This window comes from Aythya ferina (assembly GCF_964211825.1).
Source record: "Aythya ferina genome assembly, chromosome: 1".
Taxonomy (NCBI): domain Eukaryota; kingdom Metazoa; phylum Chordata; class Aves; order Anseriformes; family Anatidae; genus Aythya; species Aythya ferina.
In genome coordinates this window covers 146,549,472-146,569,711 of record NC_140296.1, presented here as the reverse complement: position 1 = coordinate 146,569,711, position 20,240 = coordinate 146,549,472, and the positions used below count along the sequence as shown (strand labels likewise).

The 20,240-nt window shown below is 40.9% G+C and overlaps 1 protein-coding gene across 1 annotated transcript in view; it reads right to left on the bottom strand.

Moving 5' to 3' along the window:
- The window catches only part of BRAF (B-Raf proto-oncogene, serine/threonine kinase), an 84,596-nt gene that overhangs the window by 38,572 nt on the left and 25,784 nt on the right, over positions 1-20,240 (bottom strand). Inside the window, exons 4-7 of the mRNA XM_084505348.1 lie at positions 6,837-6,940; positions 5,996-6,098; positions 4,609-4,757; positions 3,394-3,513 (exon numbers count right to left, since the gene is read on the bottom strand). Coding sequence (XP_084361474.1) covers positions 3,394-3,513; positions 4,609-4,757; positions 5,996-6,098; positions 6,837-6,940 — 476 coding nt within the window. The remainder of the gene's footprint in view (positions 1-3,393; positions 3,514-4,608; positions 4,758-5,995; positions 6,099-6,836; positions 6,941-20,240) is intronic.

Sequence of the window (20,240 nt, the reverse complement as noted above, 5' to 3'; positions counted from 1 at the left end):
TGTTTAATCATAGGTTAGAGCCTGCTCTAAGGCATGGGCTGGCAAGCTTCCAAGAATGGTGCACCAGACAGTCCCTCTTCCTTCCTCAAATGTAGAAGATCAAGCATGAAATGTTGTTTTTTAATAAGCCAAGATGTTGCTAATTGCTTGCTAGCAGTATCCTACCTCAAGCAAAGCAGAGGCTTCCAGCTTTTATCAAGTCCAATCTGCCTCCGTGCTACTCAAGTCTGACCCTATTCCACCCCCATCCCCATTCCAGAGAGTGCTCACCCTGACATAGTATCTGTCTCAGTAGTTTGCTGAGTTTTGCCCAATATCTGAGAGAATAGATGGAAGCAGAAAAATAAAACTTTAGAATATTACAAAGAGCTAATCTCTCATGTGATCTCTCAATCTTTCATGTATCTGTAAGATCCGGTGAAGTGTGTTCAGAGAAATGTGGTACTCATGTTTTATAAGCACAGATGCAGAAGAAATTTTATAATAGTGCAACAAAATGCATACAGTATTATATACAGTTTGTGTACTTCAATTTTATTACAAATGGCTACTGGTAGGGAGACCTACACTTAAATAATTCTTTCCAGTGAAGTCCAGACTACAACTGACTACTTTTGCACAACATGATGGTGCAAACTGAGAGAACTGGGAATGAGAGCTAATGTGAAAGCTGGACACATTTTAATAAGGGGTTCAGAAATGTGCAAACCAAGACCATGTGTGCTTCACTTGGGGTGGAACACCTGGACGAAGTGTCTGTTGCTTACAGTTGACAGAATGAAAGGCTACCGGACTGGATTGCTTTAGGATGTTACAGGTGAGCAAAGTGCAACAAAGTTTTCCAGCACGTTTATCAGCTTTTGCACCATGTCCAATGTTCTCCTCCTTTACATCCCTTTCTCTTTGCAACTTCATTTGATCCCTTGCCCATTTCTCAGCATGTCATACACGCCTTTGCTCTTGAGCTTGTCTTGCAACACGAACTCTTCCTTTCTTTGGACACTTTGCCTGCAGCCGGCATCCCTTCACAAGGCTAAAGATGAAGAAGGATGTTTGCCTCCTCTTTCCTCAGGTTTACCAAAGAATTAGTAATATTCCTTCCTGTGTGGGCTGTGCCATGCAAGATGCTAGGAGAACAGAGAAATTAAAGTAGTAGTTATTAAACTAATAACAGCATTAATAAAGCACTAGTTTTTCATATTTTCACCCCCCACTGCCCAACTCTAAATAACTTTATTCCTTTACTCTCTTCTCAGTCAAAATAACCTGAAATGTCAGCCTTTTTGATTCCAGTTGGGCTGCTGCCCCATATTGTAGCAATACCCTTTAACAAAATACATGACTTCATAGAGAAGGCCGGCATTTTTTTTCAACTCTTAAAGAACAAATAATCAGATAAATTAGTATTTTCACAATTATGTCTCGAAAAAGCAGAGAAGTATTATTAAAGAAAAGCAAAAGAATAACTGCAGAAATATATAGACAGTGCTGTATGCTCATACAAGAGAGTGTCTGAGCTGCTTCTGGAAAGGAAACAGTACCAGCACAGACGTTCGGGAAAAACTGCATAACTTTGTAACATGCATACTACTTATTAATGCCAGCTCATAATCATAAAACATTTTCAAAATAAACAGACCTCTGAAGGCATGCTGCATGCCTTTTTGTTCACTTATTTAGCAAATAAAGCATACAGCAAGGTAAAAAAGCAAAAAGGTAGAAAGCTAGAAACCTCTTACAGCTCCTGCAACCACAACTATTTATGGATGCAACATTTAGAAAACGCTCTTTAACCCCAGCTGGCAAGTATATTTAACTTCACGTGTATAAAAATAACATTATAAACCTTAAGGCATCAAGTAGCTTTTGTCTCACAGTTTTTCCTTTCAGTATTCATTTCACAAAACTAAGATTGCCTAAAGCACTACTGTGTGTATCAATTAATGTAATTCATCCTGTTGTGTCCTCATGAACTGGTAACAAGTCATGATTGTGAAGGCAGAGGCAACTGAGAAGTAGGAAAATTTAATATATAAAATGTATTAGGATCAGGGATATAGTGCCTTTTGGCCTTCACAAGTGTTTAACACATTTGTTATGAACAAGCTTCCTCACAGACTAGTAATTCTGGCTTGGTTTTAATTTCAGCTCTATCATGATGACACCAGAGCCTGCTTAGCTTACAAGGCCACAGCAGCAGGCTTGTCCACCATCTGCTGCACTAACATCTACAGCACATAAAGGCAATATCCCTTACCTGGAAGAGGCACTTCCAAAACTTGGCTCAAACTGCACAAATTAAAACCAGTAAGAATATTGTCTTTGTACTTACCAAACGAGGCTCTCCCTGCAGCACTGTCAATCTGTTTCCTGGGAGGTAACATATTTGATCTCTCATAAATAGTCTTGGTTGTTCAGGGAATTTTTCTTCCAATCGAAGTCCAGAGGTGCCAGTGTAGCTTCCTGCTGTGCTCTTTAGTCTGGGCACAACACTCAGGATTCTGAGATAGCCTCTGCCCAATTTAGTTCATCTCCACACAGTATGCACATGTCCTAGGAGCATTTTCCTGAAGGCTTTTATCATTGGTGTTTTAACAAATTTGCATCAGGATACTTGGTTTTGATGCACATCCTTGAGGTATTCTTTCCTGGAGATTTATTCTGCTATCTAGTGTTGGTTGTCTGATCTCGTAGTAGGAACATAACCTAAACATGATCCATTACCTCTTCGCAGAGAAAGATCCAGAATCTTTGTTGGAAATACAGGGGATGAAGGCCACGCTCAGTTTTTAAGTCTAATTTTACAAAAGCTGGATTGGCAACAGCTGTTCTTGGTATATCCCAACATCTAAATAGGAGGAAGAGAGCTCATCCGGAGGACACTAAAGCTGTGTGTAAATGAAAAAGCTCCTCAAGCAGTATCATGAACCTGGAATTGCCATCTATTCACACCAATCTTATAGTGTGAATAAACTTATTCTGTGTGGCTTACTCTGAAACAGAAGTATGTCACTTCAACGCAAATACATTGTATCTTCATAACACAAACTAAAAGAATTTGTGATGAGATAACTGTGGTTTGCTTTGACTTTAAGTATAAAATCTTTCCAGTTTAGACCAGGTCTGAACTACCATAAAGAAGAAATCAGTTTAACAGGTAAAGCCCCATTTCTGGAGACACTTACGCACATGCTTAACTTAGATTGATTATTGATGTATGCCATTCATGAGAATGGAAACATTCACTTCTTTGAAGTTAAGCACATGTGGATATATCTGCATGACAAGCCAGATTACAAAAATGTAGAGATGGTTGCAAAGCAGTACTTTGAGTGTTTCTAAGCATACAGTACTGAAGTATTATGTTATTAAACAGCAGGAATAAGGTCATACCCAACAGAATCTGAGGGGGGCACTGAAGGGTACGATCCAGATGCTGGGGTGGTCTCTCCTAAGGAGGCCTCCTCCTGCGGTATGGGGTGATGTTCAAAGAACTTGGAGACAAACAGCAAACTGTGAGGCAAGAACAAAACAAAAACAACCTAACTCGTGCAAAACCCAGAAGCTTCACAACACTCAGATTAAGAAAAAAAACACAAACACACACAAACCCAGCACTGACTAGATTATAAGTTTTAAAATAAAGCCTATGCTAACACATTGAACTGTAAGATTTGTTAGAAGTATTATTTACTCGAGAAGGGATCAAAAGATCATGCCTTAAACATACCTTTGCAGAAAATAACCCTTTAAACTTTTACTTGAAATTTTAAGCATCTGGTTCCTCAAGAATACGCAACTGATACCTATGCATTGAGTACACGAACTTATTTGAACATTTGTACTGATGTAAGGCCAAAAATCAAATAACAAATGGATAAAAGTACATTATCCATAAGCCTTGAGCACATCCTCTAAAGGTGCCCAAGGCAACTGCTACAAATACCAACGTAAGCAAGAGTTAAATTTATTCTTGAGGGAAAAACTAGCATTTTAAGTGATTCCCTATATAAAAGCCTACTTAAGAGTCTTAATAGCCTCTGCTGAAACTGCTCTGTAGTGTGTTTGATTAAATTCACTACAGATTCTTAACCTACAGAGGCTTACACAAATCAACAGTTAAATTCAAGAACACATGAATATTTGAGGCATGTTTTTATGTTTCTTATTCGTTAGTAGATTTGTTTTCAAAACCAACTGCAGTTTGACCACTAGTGTCTCTTAACATTTTTTCAGGTTGAAGAGAGATCTACATCTAAACATTTAAACAAGGCCCTAGCCATCACATAATGAAGAACCAGTTTTGATTAAGAATTACATCTGTGAACAATGAGGAGTCTGTCTCATGCAGTCAAGTGCTCAGCCACCCTATTCATGCTTCAAAGAAAGCATTTCATAGTCCAGCAAAAAATAAAAAAATATGAACTGGTTGTCTGAACCCGCACAGACAGAATATGAATTAAGCAGTCTCAGAAGAACAGCTGAGCTCCTATATTTTTTTCAGGCACCTTCTCTGACTACCTGAACTGAAGATTTAACATAAGAAAATCACTGACAGCTGTAAGCTTAATAAAAGGCTCAACTTTAAAACAAACTGTGATTACTTACTCAAGTTGATCATAGTTAACACACATCAGTGGCACTTCTGTACTACAGCGCTGGTGAAATTTATAGCCACATGTCTGACATCGGAATCCCTGGAAAAGCAGCTTTCGACAGAAGTCGCAGAATGCTAACGTGAAGAATGTTTTTCGTACCTAAATTGTAAAAAATAATCATAGTTAAAGTCCTCTTGTAAGCCTAAGATAGGCTATTTGCTTTTGCCTCCCACAAATACACTTAAGACATTTTTTGATGCTGGAGCTACAGTTTTAGATATTGAACAGATTCATTAAAAAATGTCATCTTTTGAAATAGCCTTCATGCATTACAATTATCTTTCAACTACTTATTTACTTCATTAGCAGCAAAAAACCAGCAGCGAATCTGAAGCAAAACAGTACATTATGCTAGAGACAAATATTCAGAACATAGTTTGGATGCAACCTGTGACAACAAAAACTGCTGAAAGATTATCTCATCTCATCTTTCCAGGAGCCAAATGACATTTCTATCCAACACCCACAGGACTGGAAATACACAACTGGCATGTATCTATGGCTCCTTATTGAAAATAATTTAAAATAAGAAGAGGGTGAACATACAGTATCCCCATATTATAGGGTATAAATGTTTAGTTTCATTTTCAAACTTAGCAATACTTGGCATAAGAACACATATTCTAGTTGCATTACTACATGTAATAATCAGCATTTTAGAAGGATACACAAAAATGTTAATCCTATTATACTTTCATCTAACTAGCCACAGCCAAAGTAACTTGTTTGAGTAAAAGCATTAAAAGCTTGCAAATAGAGTTTTGCTTATTCATTGATTTATTTAAATAAAAGGTGTTTCTTCTCAGTGTGACAAACATTATTTCCAGGATTTTGCGTGGAGCTGGAACAGGGTAGATGGATTCTGTTTAGCAGCTTCCATGTACTTTGTGCCTTATCAGGTCAAAACATATTTGTGCACTAGCATCACTGATGATGTCAGCGCCGCTCTGGGAATAGTTAGTTCATTAGTTAATTGCTGCTGCAGAGCCAGCAGGGAGGCCCAGAATACATTTTATAGATACAGCAATACAAAAATAGTAGATTATTATTACAGCTCTGCAATGCAGTGCTGATTTAAAACCACAACATTTATAGATTTTAGAGGGTATATTCCATCCAAATGTGAAAGTTTTAAAGGGGGATCAAGTATCCTTTAACATCATTTATTTAAACTACAATTACACATAATTAATCTAAGCTATTGTGATTAAAAAAGGCTTTTGCAACCCCCACCACATCCCACAGATACAAAATATTATTCAAAGTCATTAATTTGAATTTGAAAGCACGATGCCGACTTAACCCTAACTCAGCATTTCATAAAAAGTGGTACATACAAAATTGTGTGTCGTGAGTGGCACATTCTCCAAGACTTCCACGTGCAACTCCTCTCCCGTGAGCCAGGAAATGTCAGTGTCCCAGCCAATTGGCTTCTTCTCTCTGAAGTGCAAATAAGCCTCTCATTAGCACCAGCACACAAGCCCTTGCACGTCTCCTGCTGAAGATGTGAGATCAGGTAGATCTCTGCACTGTGGAGGCTTGCTACCCAGCCTCTTGCTACAGGAAACTTCAAAGGCAAGACACTAAGCTCAGCACACACCAAGGACAGCACTTCTTCCCTGGACAAAGGACATGAAAGAATTGCACTTCTTTCCCAACCACCTTCAATAGTGGCTGACTCCTTGATTCCGGGGAGACAAATATACTTTTCTGATCAAATAAAGTGTCTGTGAAACTACCTGTTCCACAAAAGTTCCAAAGAGAAAGCTAATTTTGTGCAGTATGATAATTTAACAACTTTTTGGGGTCAGAAACTCAATGTAAATTTTTTTGCAGGAACTCTACATGCAATTAATATTGCATATAAATCGGGTAAAATAAAATCAAAAAGTTAAAGAAACCTATTTGATACTTGTTCAGTTAGCACAAATTTGAACAGTTTTGACAGCTTTTAAGGACATACTACTCTGGAAAATGATTTAATCACTAAAAGAACAGGCGTAATACAGGAGTTTGCCATTCTTTTCAGATATGTCCACAAGGCACAAGTTATCTTAGCATGAAGTATCAGATAACTCTAAACTCTGAAAACAACTTCTATAATGTTGGATAAAATTGGCCATGCCGGGTAACCCCAAGAAGAAATCCTAGGAGTAAAAACCACCATGCAAACCATACCCATCTTGTATTCTGTAAACAGCACAGCATTCTGGAATGAGACCTCGCATCATCAGAGCTTTCTTTAGGCTGTCTCGGACCGTCACCCCGCATCTTGCTGGAACCTAGATGGCAAATATAAAAGAAAGGGATTAAAACAAAGTTCAAATTCATCTCAAACTGATGTAAACATTTTGACCCTTAGGTGCTAAAACCTACTTCTGTGACTCTTTACAGGATGCTCAGTAAGAATTTCTCAATTCTTTTTTGTTCTGTAAAAAAATTAAATTAGTGAGTAGTATATAAGAGATCTAGCTCAGCTAGAAATGAGAACGAGCTCTAATTTCTAGTAATATTTTGACAGAAATCTTGACACAACTCTGTGAGGTGACCTTCCAACTCTCCTCACCTTGAAGAAAGTAGAGACATAGCACACAGATAGCTAATAACTATGTATATCTATAAAAAAATTCAGGCCAGGCTGTAAGATTAAGTAGGGCAACATGCCAACTGAAATTAAAGCAGAAAACTAACAGCTTGAACCGCCCTCAAAAAAAAAAATCATGATAAGATGTTTACATTTTATTTTTTAAATAGAAGATAAGTATGAAAACAAGATCAAGCAATCACCTGGGTCAGGTAGACCATTTCTGACTAAGCTATATTTGCAAGTCTACAGACGTTTCCTATTTAAAAAATGCATTCCTCTCTTCCGTTTCATTAGTTCAAAATATCTGGCAGGCCTGGCTGGAGGTGCACACTAAAGCTACCCAAACAAAGAACTGTAAACTCTGCAAAGTAAAGATATTTTTCTTGCCTCTATTCTATTTCTAGCTGCAGTTCTCTCTTATAGGAATAGGTACATCATCTCTAAGCACGCCTGTGATTTAGCAATATTAAGTCAAACCAGAAAAAAAACAGAACAATACATAACTTGGTGATATAGTTGTGTATTACCCACTATTTCTAGAGCTACATACCAAAGATATGTAACACCTCAATTGGTATATGCACTAGGATGTTTCCTATACTCATGCAGAGCACCTCATCCTAAGCACAACAAACCTGAATCAAAGGAAAACCCACAGACCTGACTAACCAAAAAAGCCTGTCTGAACACCTGAGACTCAATTATAGCTTATGAGAAGCCTAAGCCAGAGCCCTCAGTAGCCAAAAGAAGGTTCTTAATCAGCTTCAGCTGGCTTTGGATCAGAGCCTAGTTTTTGCTCCTCGCACTTAAATTTCCATGGGTATTTAGGTGCCCTACGTCCTACTTAAGGTTGACAGTGAAAAGTAGCAGCCTATTTCGAGTAGCTTTGTGAATACCATTTGAGGTTATGCTATATATATTGCATTTCTAGAATTCAGGCATATGCTTTCTCAGAACAGGCACATTAAAGGAATGTTTTGCTTCACAAGCTTCCTCCCATTAATATGAAAACATTCCTTACAGGGCATTTGGGCTTCCCAACTGATCAACACGTCAACTTTTAAAAGAGAACTTCTATCATTTCCTTGGAAAAACCATCCTTTAACATACCGCTTTAAGATCTTCTTATTCAACCTCAACTGGCTGTGCTTTATGCACGGGATTAATAAGAAGATGTGTTGTGAAGTAACCAAAGTAACTTCTTCCCCTCCTCAAAGTCAATGCTGTGGCTTTCAGTCACCTGTGGAAGTAGGTCACTCCTCCAGCATAAAACACCCGTAGCTGTTAGCAAGCCCTGGTGTAACAGGGAGCCTGGGAGCACCTATTACTGTCAATATTGTCAACAAATTTTCCATTTTAAGCAACAGAGCACTGGGTTTGACGTCTCTACCAACCTAACCGTTCATGCTGAAATTGTTTGTAACATATTTCTCCCTGCCTCCAACGTACATATTTACAAATACAAAATAAATATTTTTCACTGAAATCTCTAGGGATTTCAGATGTGTACTCCAGCCTCCCACATGACAGGTCCAGCCGTGAAGCATCTCTAAAAAACAAATAAATGAGCGTTCTGCAGCTCAAGGCTGTTTTCCCTGTAAGTACATGACGTGCTGGATCGGGGTAGAAGCCCCACAGAAACTCCAGGTCTAACTTCTCAGCAACAACACACACTTCACCACCAACACCCGTAAGTGCTGGAAGATGAAATACTGGGAGGGTGACAGACCAAGTAGGGGAAAAGGGGGACTGAATATACGCAGGGAAGTGGCTGATCATGAAAGAGAAATGGAAGATGAAGAGAGAAATAGGAAGGAGTCTCCTGCTCTTTGGAAGACATTTTCTTCCTCTGGCACTGATCTTACACCAAGGACGACAGCATGCTTCAGCACTTTAGGAAGCAAAGGACTGCACTGGGAAACTAAAGGTTCCACTGCTATCAATAAATTACACCAATGCCACTTCATGTGATTTTTTTTTTAATATTCAGTTGAAAACAAGATCTATGAAGTTACAGACTTACTTTTAAGAGATCACTGAAGTCAGAAAGGCAAGCTCTCAAAATGTTGGAGCTATTAGAACGAAGGTTGCCTACAGCCAAATAAGCGCCATAGGATTATCAAAAAACGTGCATTAAGTGTCTCCCTCACCCATCTTTCACTGTTCCTCAGTGTTACTACCCCAAGTTCCTTTCGTTAACTTCTGAACCGTATTTATGCAACTTGCAGTCAGAAACACGGCCAGAACATTTGTTCTCTTCACTGCCATTTGCAACAAGCTCCAGCTAACAAACAGTGAAGTGTTTTGATGCCTCTAAAACCCATCAGGATCCTGAATCAGCATAACATTTAGAACATTCTCTAACAGAACTCACGAGCAAAGAAACAGAAGGCTGAAGAACTAGAATAAATTCCTCTGGTATTGATTAATCACGTTCCCAGATTGGTACAGCGCGGTCCATCACCATCTGTGCATGGAGCCCTTCAGCTCCCTCCTCCAGTCCATACCAGAGCTTGCTGGAAAGGAGAAATCTCTCCCTGAAAAGAAATCACATCTAAACCTCTCTTTCTCGCCCATCCTCTTCTCACACCCAAATTGTGGCAAAGGTGAAGAAAAATCTCGCTTTATTATTATTATTATTATTTTTTTTAGAAAAATTTGAATAGTTGATCCAGCAAACAACTTTAAAAAAAACGAAGAGCATGGGCTCTACAAAGCTAAGAAATGGCACAGCAGCTGCCTGTGTAGACTGCATGATGTATTAAGTAGAAAGCTTAATAATATAGCAGAGTAACCTACTTGTGCATCTTGCATCAGGTGAGTAGTGATTCAGGAAGACACCAAAATACACATTCAACTTTGCAAACGTGAAATCCCAAGGAAACGAATGAAAATTATTCCGGTGCCTCCAAAAATTCTCAAGCCAGTCTTACCACCTAAACAGTCTAAAGAGAACTTCAGCACCATTTCCTTGCTTCTTTTACTCATGTAAACTATTTTTATGGACAGAAAATTATTTATAGAATCATAGAACAGTTTGGGTTGGGAAGGACCTTAAAGCCCATCCTATTCCACCCCCTGCCATGAGCAGGGACACCTCCCACCAGACCAGGCTGCCCAAAGCCCCATCCAGCCTGGCCTTGAGCACTTCCAGAACATTTCCCCCATCCCACTGCTACACTCCCTGACAAGGAGTCCCTCCCCAGTTTTCCTGTAGCCCCCTTTAGGTACTGGAAGGCTGCTATAAGGTCCCCCTGGAGCCTTCTCTTCTCCAGGCTGAACAACCCCAGCTCCTCAGCCTGTCTTTGTAGGAGAGGTGCTCCAGCCCCCTGATCATCTTTGTGGCTCTCCTCTGGACTTGTTCTTCCATGTCCTTCTTGTGCTGGGGGCCCCAGAGCTGATACATGTTTAATACTGCAGCCACAAGCATTTAAGCAATGCCTAATTTATTTCTGTAAATCGGGTCATTCCCGATTCAGTAAGTCAGGCCTGCATCCTTAAATAACTCTTACATCACTTTTCTAACATCAGAGCACAAACTCATGGCAACATCGCAGTAAGTTAAATATGCTTCCTTACACTAGTGCAGTTTCCAATGTTTTATAGCAATAAAGAGACCGATGAGGCTGACGAGCACTTCAAAAATCAATGTAAAGGTGTTCTCTGAAGTGGGGAAGCTGGACAGCTCTGAACACCCAGCGTTACGATTCTCATAACTAGTTAGCCAATTCATTTTTTTTTCCTCAGCCTAGCACTGTAGTTCAGTTCACTCTTGTCAAATGTTGTGCATTAACATACCTTAGAGTTTCAGAAGAATTCTCAACAATCAGAGCACTGGGCACAACAGCTAGAATATTTCATACTTGGTTTTGAAATATCACTTCAAAGTGCTTGTTTACTTACTTCACCTTGAAGGATCACGCTTTATTTTCCCTGGTGCCCATCTATATGACTAAAAATGCCAACCATGTGCTCACAGAATTCAACTGTGTTAGGGGAGAAATAAACCAAACTATTTTTGTGTCAAATAAATAAAAATCCAAGCTTGAGATCCTCATTTATTTTCCTATCTTACATATGATGACACTGAACATGACAACATCTATGAAATGAAAAATACAGCTTTCAGGCAGCTGTTCTGGATTTCAGGGCATGGTGCTCTGACCAACTTCTGTAGAAAAAGAGTTTATATTCTTAAACGCATTAAGTAGATAAGACAAATGGGAGACAACTGCATTGCACAGAATATTGTTTCCAAGGCAAATTGAACAGAACTTACCCGTTTTACAAAGCTGTTACCGTTCCATCAAATGCATCCCATTTAACTTGGAGACATCTGTTACCAGCACCCGCATCGCTAATGCCATTAAAAAGTACTCGTTTGTAGAACACAGGGGACTGATACATATCACCGAAACATTTGAACAGGAATACACCGTCCCTAAACCACACTGGAGCAAACCTAGCATGTTTACACAACAGCAGCCTTCAACAATCAATTGTTCAAGCTTTTGAAAAATAGATCCCAAACCATGTTCAGAGGAACACTTGCTATAAGATCGTGGCAGATTCATAGCAGACTGCTGGATCACTGTCTTAAAAGCTAGGGCTGGATGCCAATGCCAGACGTTGTGAAGGCTGACAGTGACCCACTAATAAAAAAAAGTTTGGAAAAGAGGGGTTAGACTTCAGAGAAGAGAACTGCTCATCTAGGAAAATATCCATAGCTGCACTATGAGCAAACTCAAAAAACTTGAGGTTTCTGTTGAAGTGATGAAAAACCAGCTCAAACCCCAAACTTCTAATGCATCTCTTTTAAAGTTACAAAATAGTTTAATTAAGTGTAACAGGTCAAGTCCTGAGCTTGGAGTAATACCCTGTCTCAGACAATCACACTCTAAATACTTTAAAGATAATGGCAAGAAATTGTACCATGAAAGGCTTACGATTCACACCCTTTTCTAAAAGGATTGTAAATGATCCTAAAAACAAGTACATTCAAATCCAGGTAGTATACGCTTTCCCTAGAAATATTAAAGCTTTGGTTGATTAGTTTGCTTAGATGACACAAGAGGCCACGTGTCGAAGCACGATTTACCAGACACAGAACTGAAATATTTGTGATTATTTTCAGATTTGTGATCTTCATTCCGTTTCACTAAGTCCCTGTCTACCGCATTATAAGCTGAGATACACACTCCAAACAGCGTTTTCTGTATCATTGATTTACTTTGTGCAGACAGACTTCCCATCTCTTAAAATACGAAATCTTAATTCCATAACTGGCCTTTCATTCAACAGTCACTGCACTCGCTGAGCGACCCGTGCTTGAGGAACACCCTTAAAAAGCAGCGATCAATGTTGCGTAAGGCACTTCAGATGACAGGCCATCGATTTTATAATGGCAAGCTTTCCATATCGCTTGTCTTTGCGATCTAAGGCTGCTTGTCAATAAAATTGAAGAGGATTAAATTACTTGCCTCCTAACACATACTACTTTGAATTTATCCAACAGTTTATTTTATTTGGTGGGTTAACCCCAGCAGGCAGCCAAGCAACACAGCCGCTTGCTCACCCATCCCAGACAGAACTGGGGAACAGAACTAGAAGGGTAAAAGCAAGAAAACTCATGGTCTTCGTCAAGGCCATGACCGTCAAGATAAAGATGGTTTAAATAAAGTGAAGGGAAAAAAAACAAACTTTTTCCCCAGGTGATACAGAAGCAATCACCCACCACAAGCAGATCAATACCCAGTCAGTCCCTGAGCAACAGCCACTTGGGACAAACTCCTCCCAGTTCCCTTACAGAGCATATTATATGGCTTGGAGCATCTCCTCAGTCAATTTGAGTTAGCTGTCCCAGCCGTGGCCTCTTCCAGGCCCTTGCCCACCCCCAGCCTACTTGCTATGGGGGCAGAGCAGGAAACAGGGAAGGTGGCTTGAGCACTGTGCAAGCACTGCTCAGCAACAGCTGAAGCATCCACGTGTTTCCAATGTTGTTTTGGCCACCAGCATCAAGCACAGCACCATATAGGCTGCTATCAAGAAAATGAACTCCATCCCAGCTAGACCAAGTGACATCTGGTATTGCACCTTGGTTCCTTGCACACCTCTGAAGGTGCATTCTCCAGGCTTTCTTAGATATGAAGGACTTACTCATGCTGGCTGTGAAGTCCATTTCATTGTACAACTCCTTTTCTGCAGTGAAATTGTTTGCTTATTAACATTCTAAAGGAGAAGTCTTCCATAGTTAAATTTCTTCCCAATGAAAATTGGCAATTTAGTCTCTCATTTGATTTTGCCTTTCAGCAATGGGATAGGTAGGACAATAGTACTCCCTGACGACACAACAATTAAAGAGACAAAAAACAACACAGTAAAGTTTACTTGAAAGTCAGTGATCCATTCTCCCAGTTTCTTCATATAATGCATAAAATCCCAAAGCATACAGATACATTCAGAAAGCACTCATTGGCACAGGCTACATAAACCCCATTTTTGGAGCATTTGATATGGCATGGGAATTTGTAATTGTTTTAGATTAGAAGAACCTAATCACATTAAACCAGGTGTGTAATTAAAAGGAAGAAACTAGTTATTCAGCTGCCTGAACATCCCCTCTCTGAATTCTCCCTAAACTTGACAGGTGAAACTGGTAGGACAGCTTGAATGCCTCTAGAAATCCAGTGCTTACAACTCTATAAGCTCGAGGCACAAGCTCGTACCATGAACTGCAGAAAGTAAGATGAAAATCTTAAGTCAAAAAGAAACACACTGAACAGCAGATTTACAAACTAACATTTGAAGGAATCCAGTTGTGCATGCATGATGAATTAATTTATGCTAAGAATTTAGGTAGGGTAAAAATATCTGATTCTTCCAGTCTTCATGACTGCAGAGAAGACCACATGATTGCTTTTCTAATTAAAAGGAAGATGTACTAATTAACAAAGGCGTGACAGGAGTAAGAAACCTGAATTGTCCCCATGCACAGCATACAGAAGCTAAACAGGACCTTGAAAGTCTTAAAAATACAAATTTCCCCTTTTAAAAATACTCAATCTCACATTTGCATTTTAAGAACTTCCATCAACTTTTAAATACATATATACTTGTGAGCCTTATATACAGCACGCCAGCACATAATAAAGTGGAATCAACTGTACTGGCCCAAATTTATGCTGAGTTTTTACACCATCTCTAATTACTGTTAAACAACAACAAAAAATTCTTCTGTAGTTGAACATAGCAGAAAAGGAAATTTCTTTGGACTGAAGTAATAAGGTTTAGAAACTGCCATGGCACGTTTTTAGACCTCACAGTTTAAAAAAAAATAATAATAAATAAACAAACCACCACACACTGACTTGATTCCATCCCGAATGGGCAGGCAGCTGAGGGAGGCTTCCTTCTGGCAGCAGGAGCAGCCCCTGCTACTCTTCTTTGCATAGTTTCACTATCCCTATTCAGACCACTAGAGGCAGAACTGAAATTCAGAACAACCAAACCCACTCCTTGCTCACGCTCATGGAAAAAGAGCAGGCACTGAAGAAAAGGCTAGCTCTAAACTCGGAGCTGCTCACCACACTTCAGACTACTCCACCAAGAAGGCTGGAGGACATGAAGCAGATATCTCCTCTGGGGGCTAGTAGGGTGCAGCAGGCAGCAACAGGCCACGTACAGGTTAAGAGCAAGAACCATCACCACCTGATGCCTTTCATTTCTCTCACCCAAATACCAATTTTTCTGACTTGGTGTTGTCCAGCATAACGGCATTCAGGACTGCTCCTTTACCTTCAGACTGTCTTAGCAAACCAGAAGTACTTAGCTGGAAGAGATCTCTTGGGCAATCAGGATCTGCCAGGAGTGCTAAGATACGAGCAAGTTCACTCCTTTGACTGAACATATAACCAAACAAGCGTTTGATTAAACACACAAATTTTTTCATAATGTACTTGCATTCAAAGTCCCTCCAACCACGTTCCCTTCTTCCCTACTGGACTTCACTGCACTGCCAGATACCTCCTAATATTGTTCCTAACTGCAGTTAGGACTAGTTTTAGCCCTTTGTTGTTGTACCAAGGCCTGGTATTAACCAGCTCTTCTCAAAAGCTTTTCTCTCCTCCAGTATGAATTACAAAAGCTAGAGAGCTAGCGTTCAGCATGTTCAAAGACCAAGCCTAAAGAAAGATGGTTGTTCACACAGCATACAATCATGGTAAGGAATTCTGCGGGCATAAGACAAACTTCTAGTACCCACAGCAAGGGTTTAATGGACACTGGACTGAAGGTTAGCAAGTAGAAAACACAAACTCAAAATCCCTGAGTGACAAATAGTTCAAATTCAAAAGGATGCTGGAAGAATATTAAACGTGCCTGCTCTGTGCTTGCATTCTTCCATAGGCATCCACCTGTGACCACCGAAAGAGGAAACTGTGCTGGACAGAGCTCAGGCCTGCCCCACGGTTCCTACATGTTCCAGAAGACACTCTGTAGTGACGCGTTCTGTTGGACTGAAGGAGCCACCAGGAAGGAACAAAGAGCAATGTGTAGGCCAGAGAAAACAAGAGTTGTCCACGTGCCCATCCTTCCTTGTAGGACAATGCAGAACTAAGCACACAGCTAGGTCCTAGCCCAAGCTGCATTTTCTTCCTGTAGTGCCCCTTACAGCATACTTTCTGCCCCAGCCAGTGATATAACATACCTGCCAAGCTCATGTCTGCACAGCCGCAGCACTGACTACACAAGCTAAGCCAAACTTGAGAACCACAGATCCTTCTTCCAGACTTGCTACTGTCCTGAATATTGCAGTAGGTCCTCTATGGCCCTTCACAGAAGCACACTTGGGTCATCCCTTCAGGGCTGCCAAGCACTCCAGATGCATCCAGAAGGTGTTTAGTCCATTCAAGGTCTCAGAACACGTTGCTGCAAGCCAGAACTGATGGGCCACAGAAAACCTATCCAGAGTCTTACTAATACCTTAAAAGTCTACAGTAACCAAGTGATCCATTAAGTGAAATTCCTAAGTAATTTTAGCTTTATATTGTCAGCTTTTACAGAAGGAGGCAAAACATGCAACAGCCCTAGCAACTGGGATTTCATCCTTATCCCAGGCTTACCAGCTCAAAATTGGCAGTCCCAAAGACATGCAAAAGATTACATTTCCCAGGTGCTCAAAAAACACCAAACAACAACAACAAAAAAAAGCCCCTGAGGTCAAGGTCAGCATTCTTACCTCCTCCCCCACAACAGCTCTCTCCCTTGGGGGTTTGTTACTATGCACCTAATACCCATTTAGGTTCCTGACCCAAATGAACTCATTTTCCCTAAATTCTCCCATCCATAGTCTGGGTAGAGCATGAGATTTGTTCTACAAAATAACTGACGATGTCAGGTAATGCTCGTACCATCTTGCACTTGTATTATTTCAAAATCCTTCTCTCTGGCCTAGAAAACAAGCAAGAAACCCACAGAGACCTATCCTGGTCACACCCATGCAGAACACTTCTCCAGAAAACATTTAACACACAAGTTGAGCCACGCCACTGAGAACAGAGGAAGTATGCATATTTCTTTGCAGGACTTGAATTCAGACATTTATCTCTCTGCATTATAGGGGATGGACATTTCTTTTCCCCAGAGAAGAGCAAACAATCTGTTGACTTTTCTGGGAGGTTGTTCAGAGAAGAAAACTTCATCTCCTCCCAAGATGACTACACAGGAAAACAATCTTATTTCTGACACTCGCGTATGCATTGATTCCCCTCCAACTAACCAACCCAGCTACTTGTTTTTACTTTCAAAGAAGTCCTAATTCTGCCGTGTTTCCAGCTGAATCAAGATGCTAACTTGATCTGCTAATTAATCAGCAGCAGTAGGCTCCACCACTTACTGGCTAGGCTTTCAATGAAGCACCTTCAAGGCTCTCCCACATTACCAAAACCTTTCTGTCAAACGCCCTGATTTATCCTGACACCAAGAAACTTTACATTAGATACACAACACACTTACACAGGTCAACATGGCCTTGTTTCTCTGTATGCCATCATTTTTCTTTTGTTAAAGTTTTGGCTGAAATAGAGTTAATTTTCCTCATAGAGGCTCATAAGATGCTGCATTTTGGATTTTGATGGAGATAGTGTTGATAACATACCTATGTTTCAGCAGTTGTAGAGCAGTGCTCACACAGAGCCAAGGATTCGTCAGCTCCTCGTGCTGCCCACCAGCGAGGGGCTGGGGGTGCACCAGGAGCTGGGAGGGGACACAGCCAGGACAGCTGGCCCCGGCTGGCCAAGGGATGTCCCACACCATGTGGTGTCATGCTCAGCAACAAAGCTGGGGTAAAGAAGGAGAAAGGGGGGATGTTTGGGGTGCTGGCGTTTGTCTTCCCAAGAAATCATCCCGCGTGCTGAGCCCTGCTTCCCTGGCAGTGGCTGAACTCCTGCCTGCTGATGGGAGGCAGCGACTGAACTCCTTGGTTTGCTTTGCTTGTGCACATACCTTTTGCTTTATCTAATAAACTGTCCTTATCTCAGCCCATGAGTTCTTGCACTTTTACCTTCCCAGTTCTCTCTCCATCCCACCTGGGGAGAGCGAGCAGCTGCGTGGTGCTCAGCTGCCTGCCAGGGTTAAAACCACACCACCTCTCATTATACTCCTAGCTGGAGCCAAGTGAAACAGATATATTTACTTGATCTTCCACATAAACAGTACTACTAATAAACAAAAAACACAGAAACATTTTAAGTATCGAGGCAGTTGCTGGGCAGGAACGTAAGCAGCTCACCCCACTATTTCCTGCACGTCTAGCAGCTCCAAAGGAACAGCAGAAGGCTGCTGCAGTAGTTGGGACTGTTTCAGAACATGATCAAATACGAATAACAAAGTTGGCTCTCCATTACCAACCAGGCAGGTTTTATAAAGTCAGTTTAAGCAGCATCGTTGTACTCCCTGCTGAAAAAAAAACAAGCCTGTCTTGTATCTGACAGAAGCTCTCAACTCCTGAAGTGGGTCCCCAGTCCTACAATTAGGTACGTAATTGGTGGCAGAGCCTGAATGTATGGAATTGGGATTGGGGTGGAGGCACACTAACAGTAGGTACCATATATTTTCACAAGGAATCACCTTCCTACTTCAATCCAGCACACCTGAAGCTGTTCTGTACATCTGAAAACCCCGAGCAAATGCCTCTGTTAATAGGCACGAGAAAGACATGAGAGGTCTGTTCTTAAAGCCAGAGGTCCTAGTTAAGGTTGTGTTAGTTTGGAAGATTAAGATGTGTGCAAAGCTTCTTCAACCATTCGGAGAATGAAGGAAGTACTACAGCAAGGAATCCCAGCACTCACAGAGAATGGCTGGATGGTTTTTAGGCTGGTAGCCTATCACCCAGCTACCTGCAGTCCAAACTGCACTGCAAACTGCAATTACTTCTGAAGTGGGTTTGCTTAGGAAATTTCCTGAGTTTCCAGCAGACTAAGTGTAGGATCACCATAGTTGCTCCGCTTTCAGTATTTACTAAGAGTTGTCGTACAAGATATTCCTAACTTTCTCAGTGACGTAAGCACCATTTCAAGTTTGATACATGAACTTCAACTCCAAGGCCAATAACCCCCAACACTCAGAGTTCCTATAAGCACCAATTCCCAGCTCTGAAAGAGACAGTTGACTATGTCTATTTAATAAAAGCTTAACTTAGTAACTTAACTAGATCCAAGCAGTGTGTAAAACTGAATGATAGTCATTTCTCTACCTGAAACAAAGCTGAATCATTAATTTGCAGTATTTGCTGATCAGACCTGAGCATGTATTTCCAATTGTGTATTTAGAATAACAGTTTCAAGCAAAAACGGGTTGCTCCAAGCAGAACGGGAGCTGTCCTCCCCCTGGCTATACAGCATATGAGGCAGGATTAAGCCTCTCCACTGCAAACACCCGGCAGGAAACAACGCAGTCTAAAATCTGTTCCACCACCCAAGGAGGACTTGCTGAGGCTGCTCTGAGCAGACAAAGCCTGGTTACGCGCCTCAGATCTAGCCACCATCTGCTAGCAGTGCCCTACAAGGACCTGCAGAATTCTGTCTGGTCATCCCTCCCTGCTTCTGCACACATCTGTTTGTGCACGCACACCTGCAGACACACTTACACCAGATCTGAGCCTAAGGAGGACTTGCACTTTCCCTCCACCACTTACGTGCCTCTTCCTCTTTTGTCAGTACAGCCTTTTTTTTCTTTTCTTTAATCCTACCACAGCACAAGACCACAGATTTTCCTGAAGTTCTGTGCTTAGTGTCTCACATTTAGCAAGCTGAAACCAAGCTGCAGGCCTACCCTGGGAAGGCAAATGGTAATTAAACTCCAGGAGAGAGCAGGAGATAAGAGCAAGAGCCTCTCCCTGAGTATACACCCAACTTGAACCTCATTTGCATCCCATAACCAGGAAAAGCATCTGGGTTCAGTGTCAGAAGAACTCCTTTTCCTCTGCTGTCAAGCACAGACCATTACTAAGTTCTGGTCCAAACTCCTTCAAATGACAGCACATCCTCAAGCTAGAAAGTTTCCTCTTAGTCAAGAGGCTGGACAAGTGATCGAGGTCAAGAACACCAGCTTGTCTGTGACAGAGTGATTAAGTCTGCAAGCTCCTAATGAGCATGACTAATACTGCAGAATCACAGCATCCACCGAAAACTCAAAGCTTAGAGATAAAAATGAGAAGACATCATAGTCTAGGGAAGCACAGCTTCATGTGTCTTAGAGCATACCAAGCTAATCCACCACTGTTACTTAAACCTCAAGTTCTTTAGGCAGCCTGTTTTACTTCGATTAGACTGGGGCAGCAACACACACACAACCTTATCTCAGAGGCAAGATAGCTCTGTACTGGCCCCAAATTACCTCCTGTATCACGTTCACACAGAAATGCAGTCACCTCTTCTTCCTAAACTGTAATCAGATTTACATATGCAGAAATAACTTTTCTTTTAGGTGCCCTGGTTGCA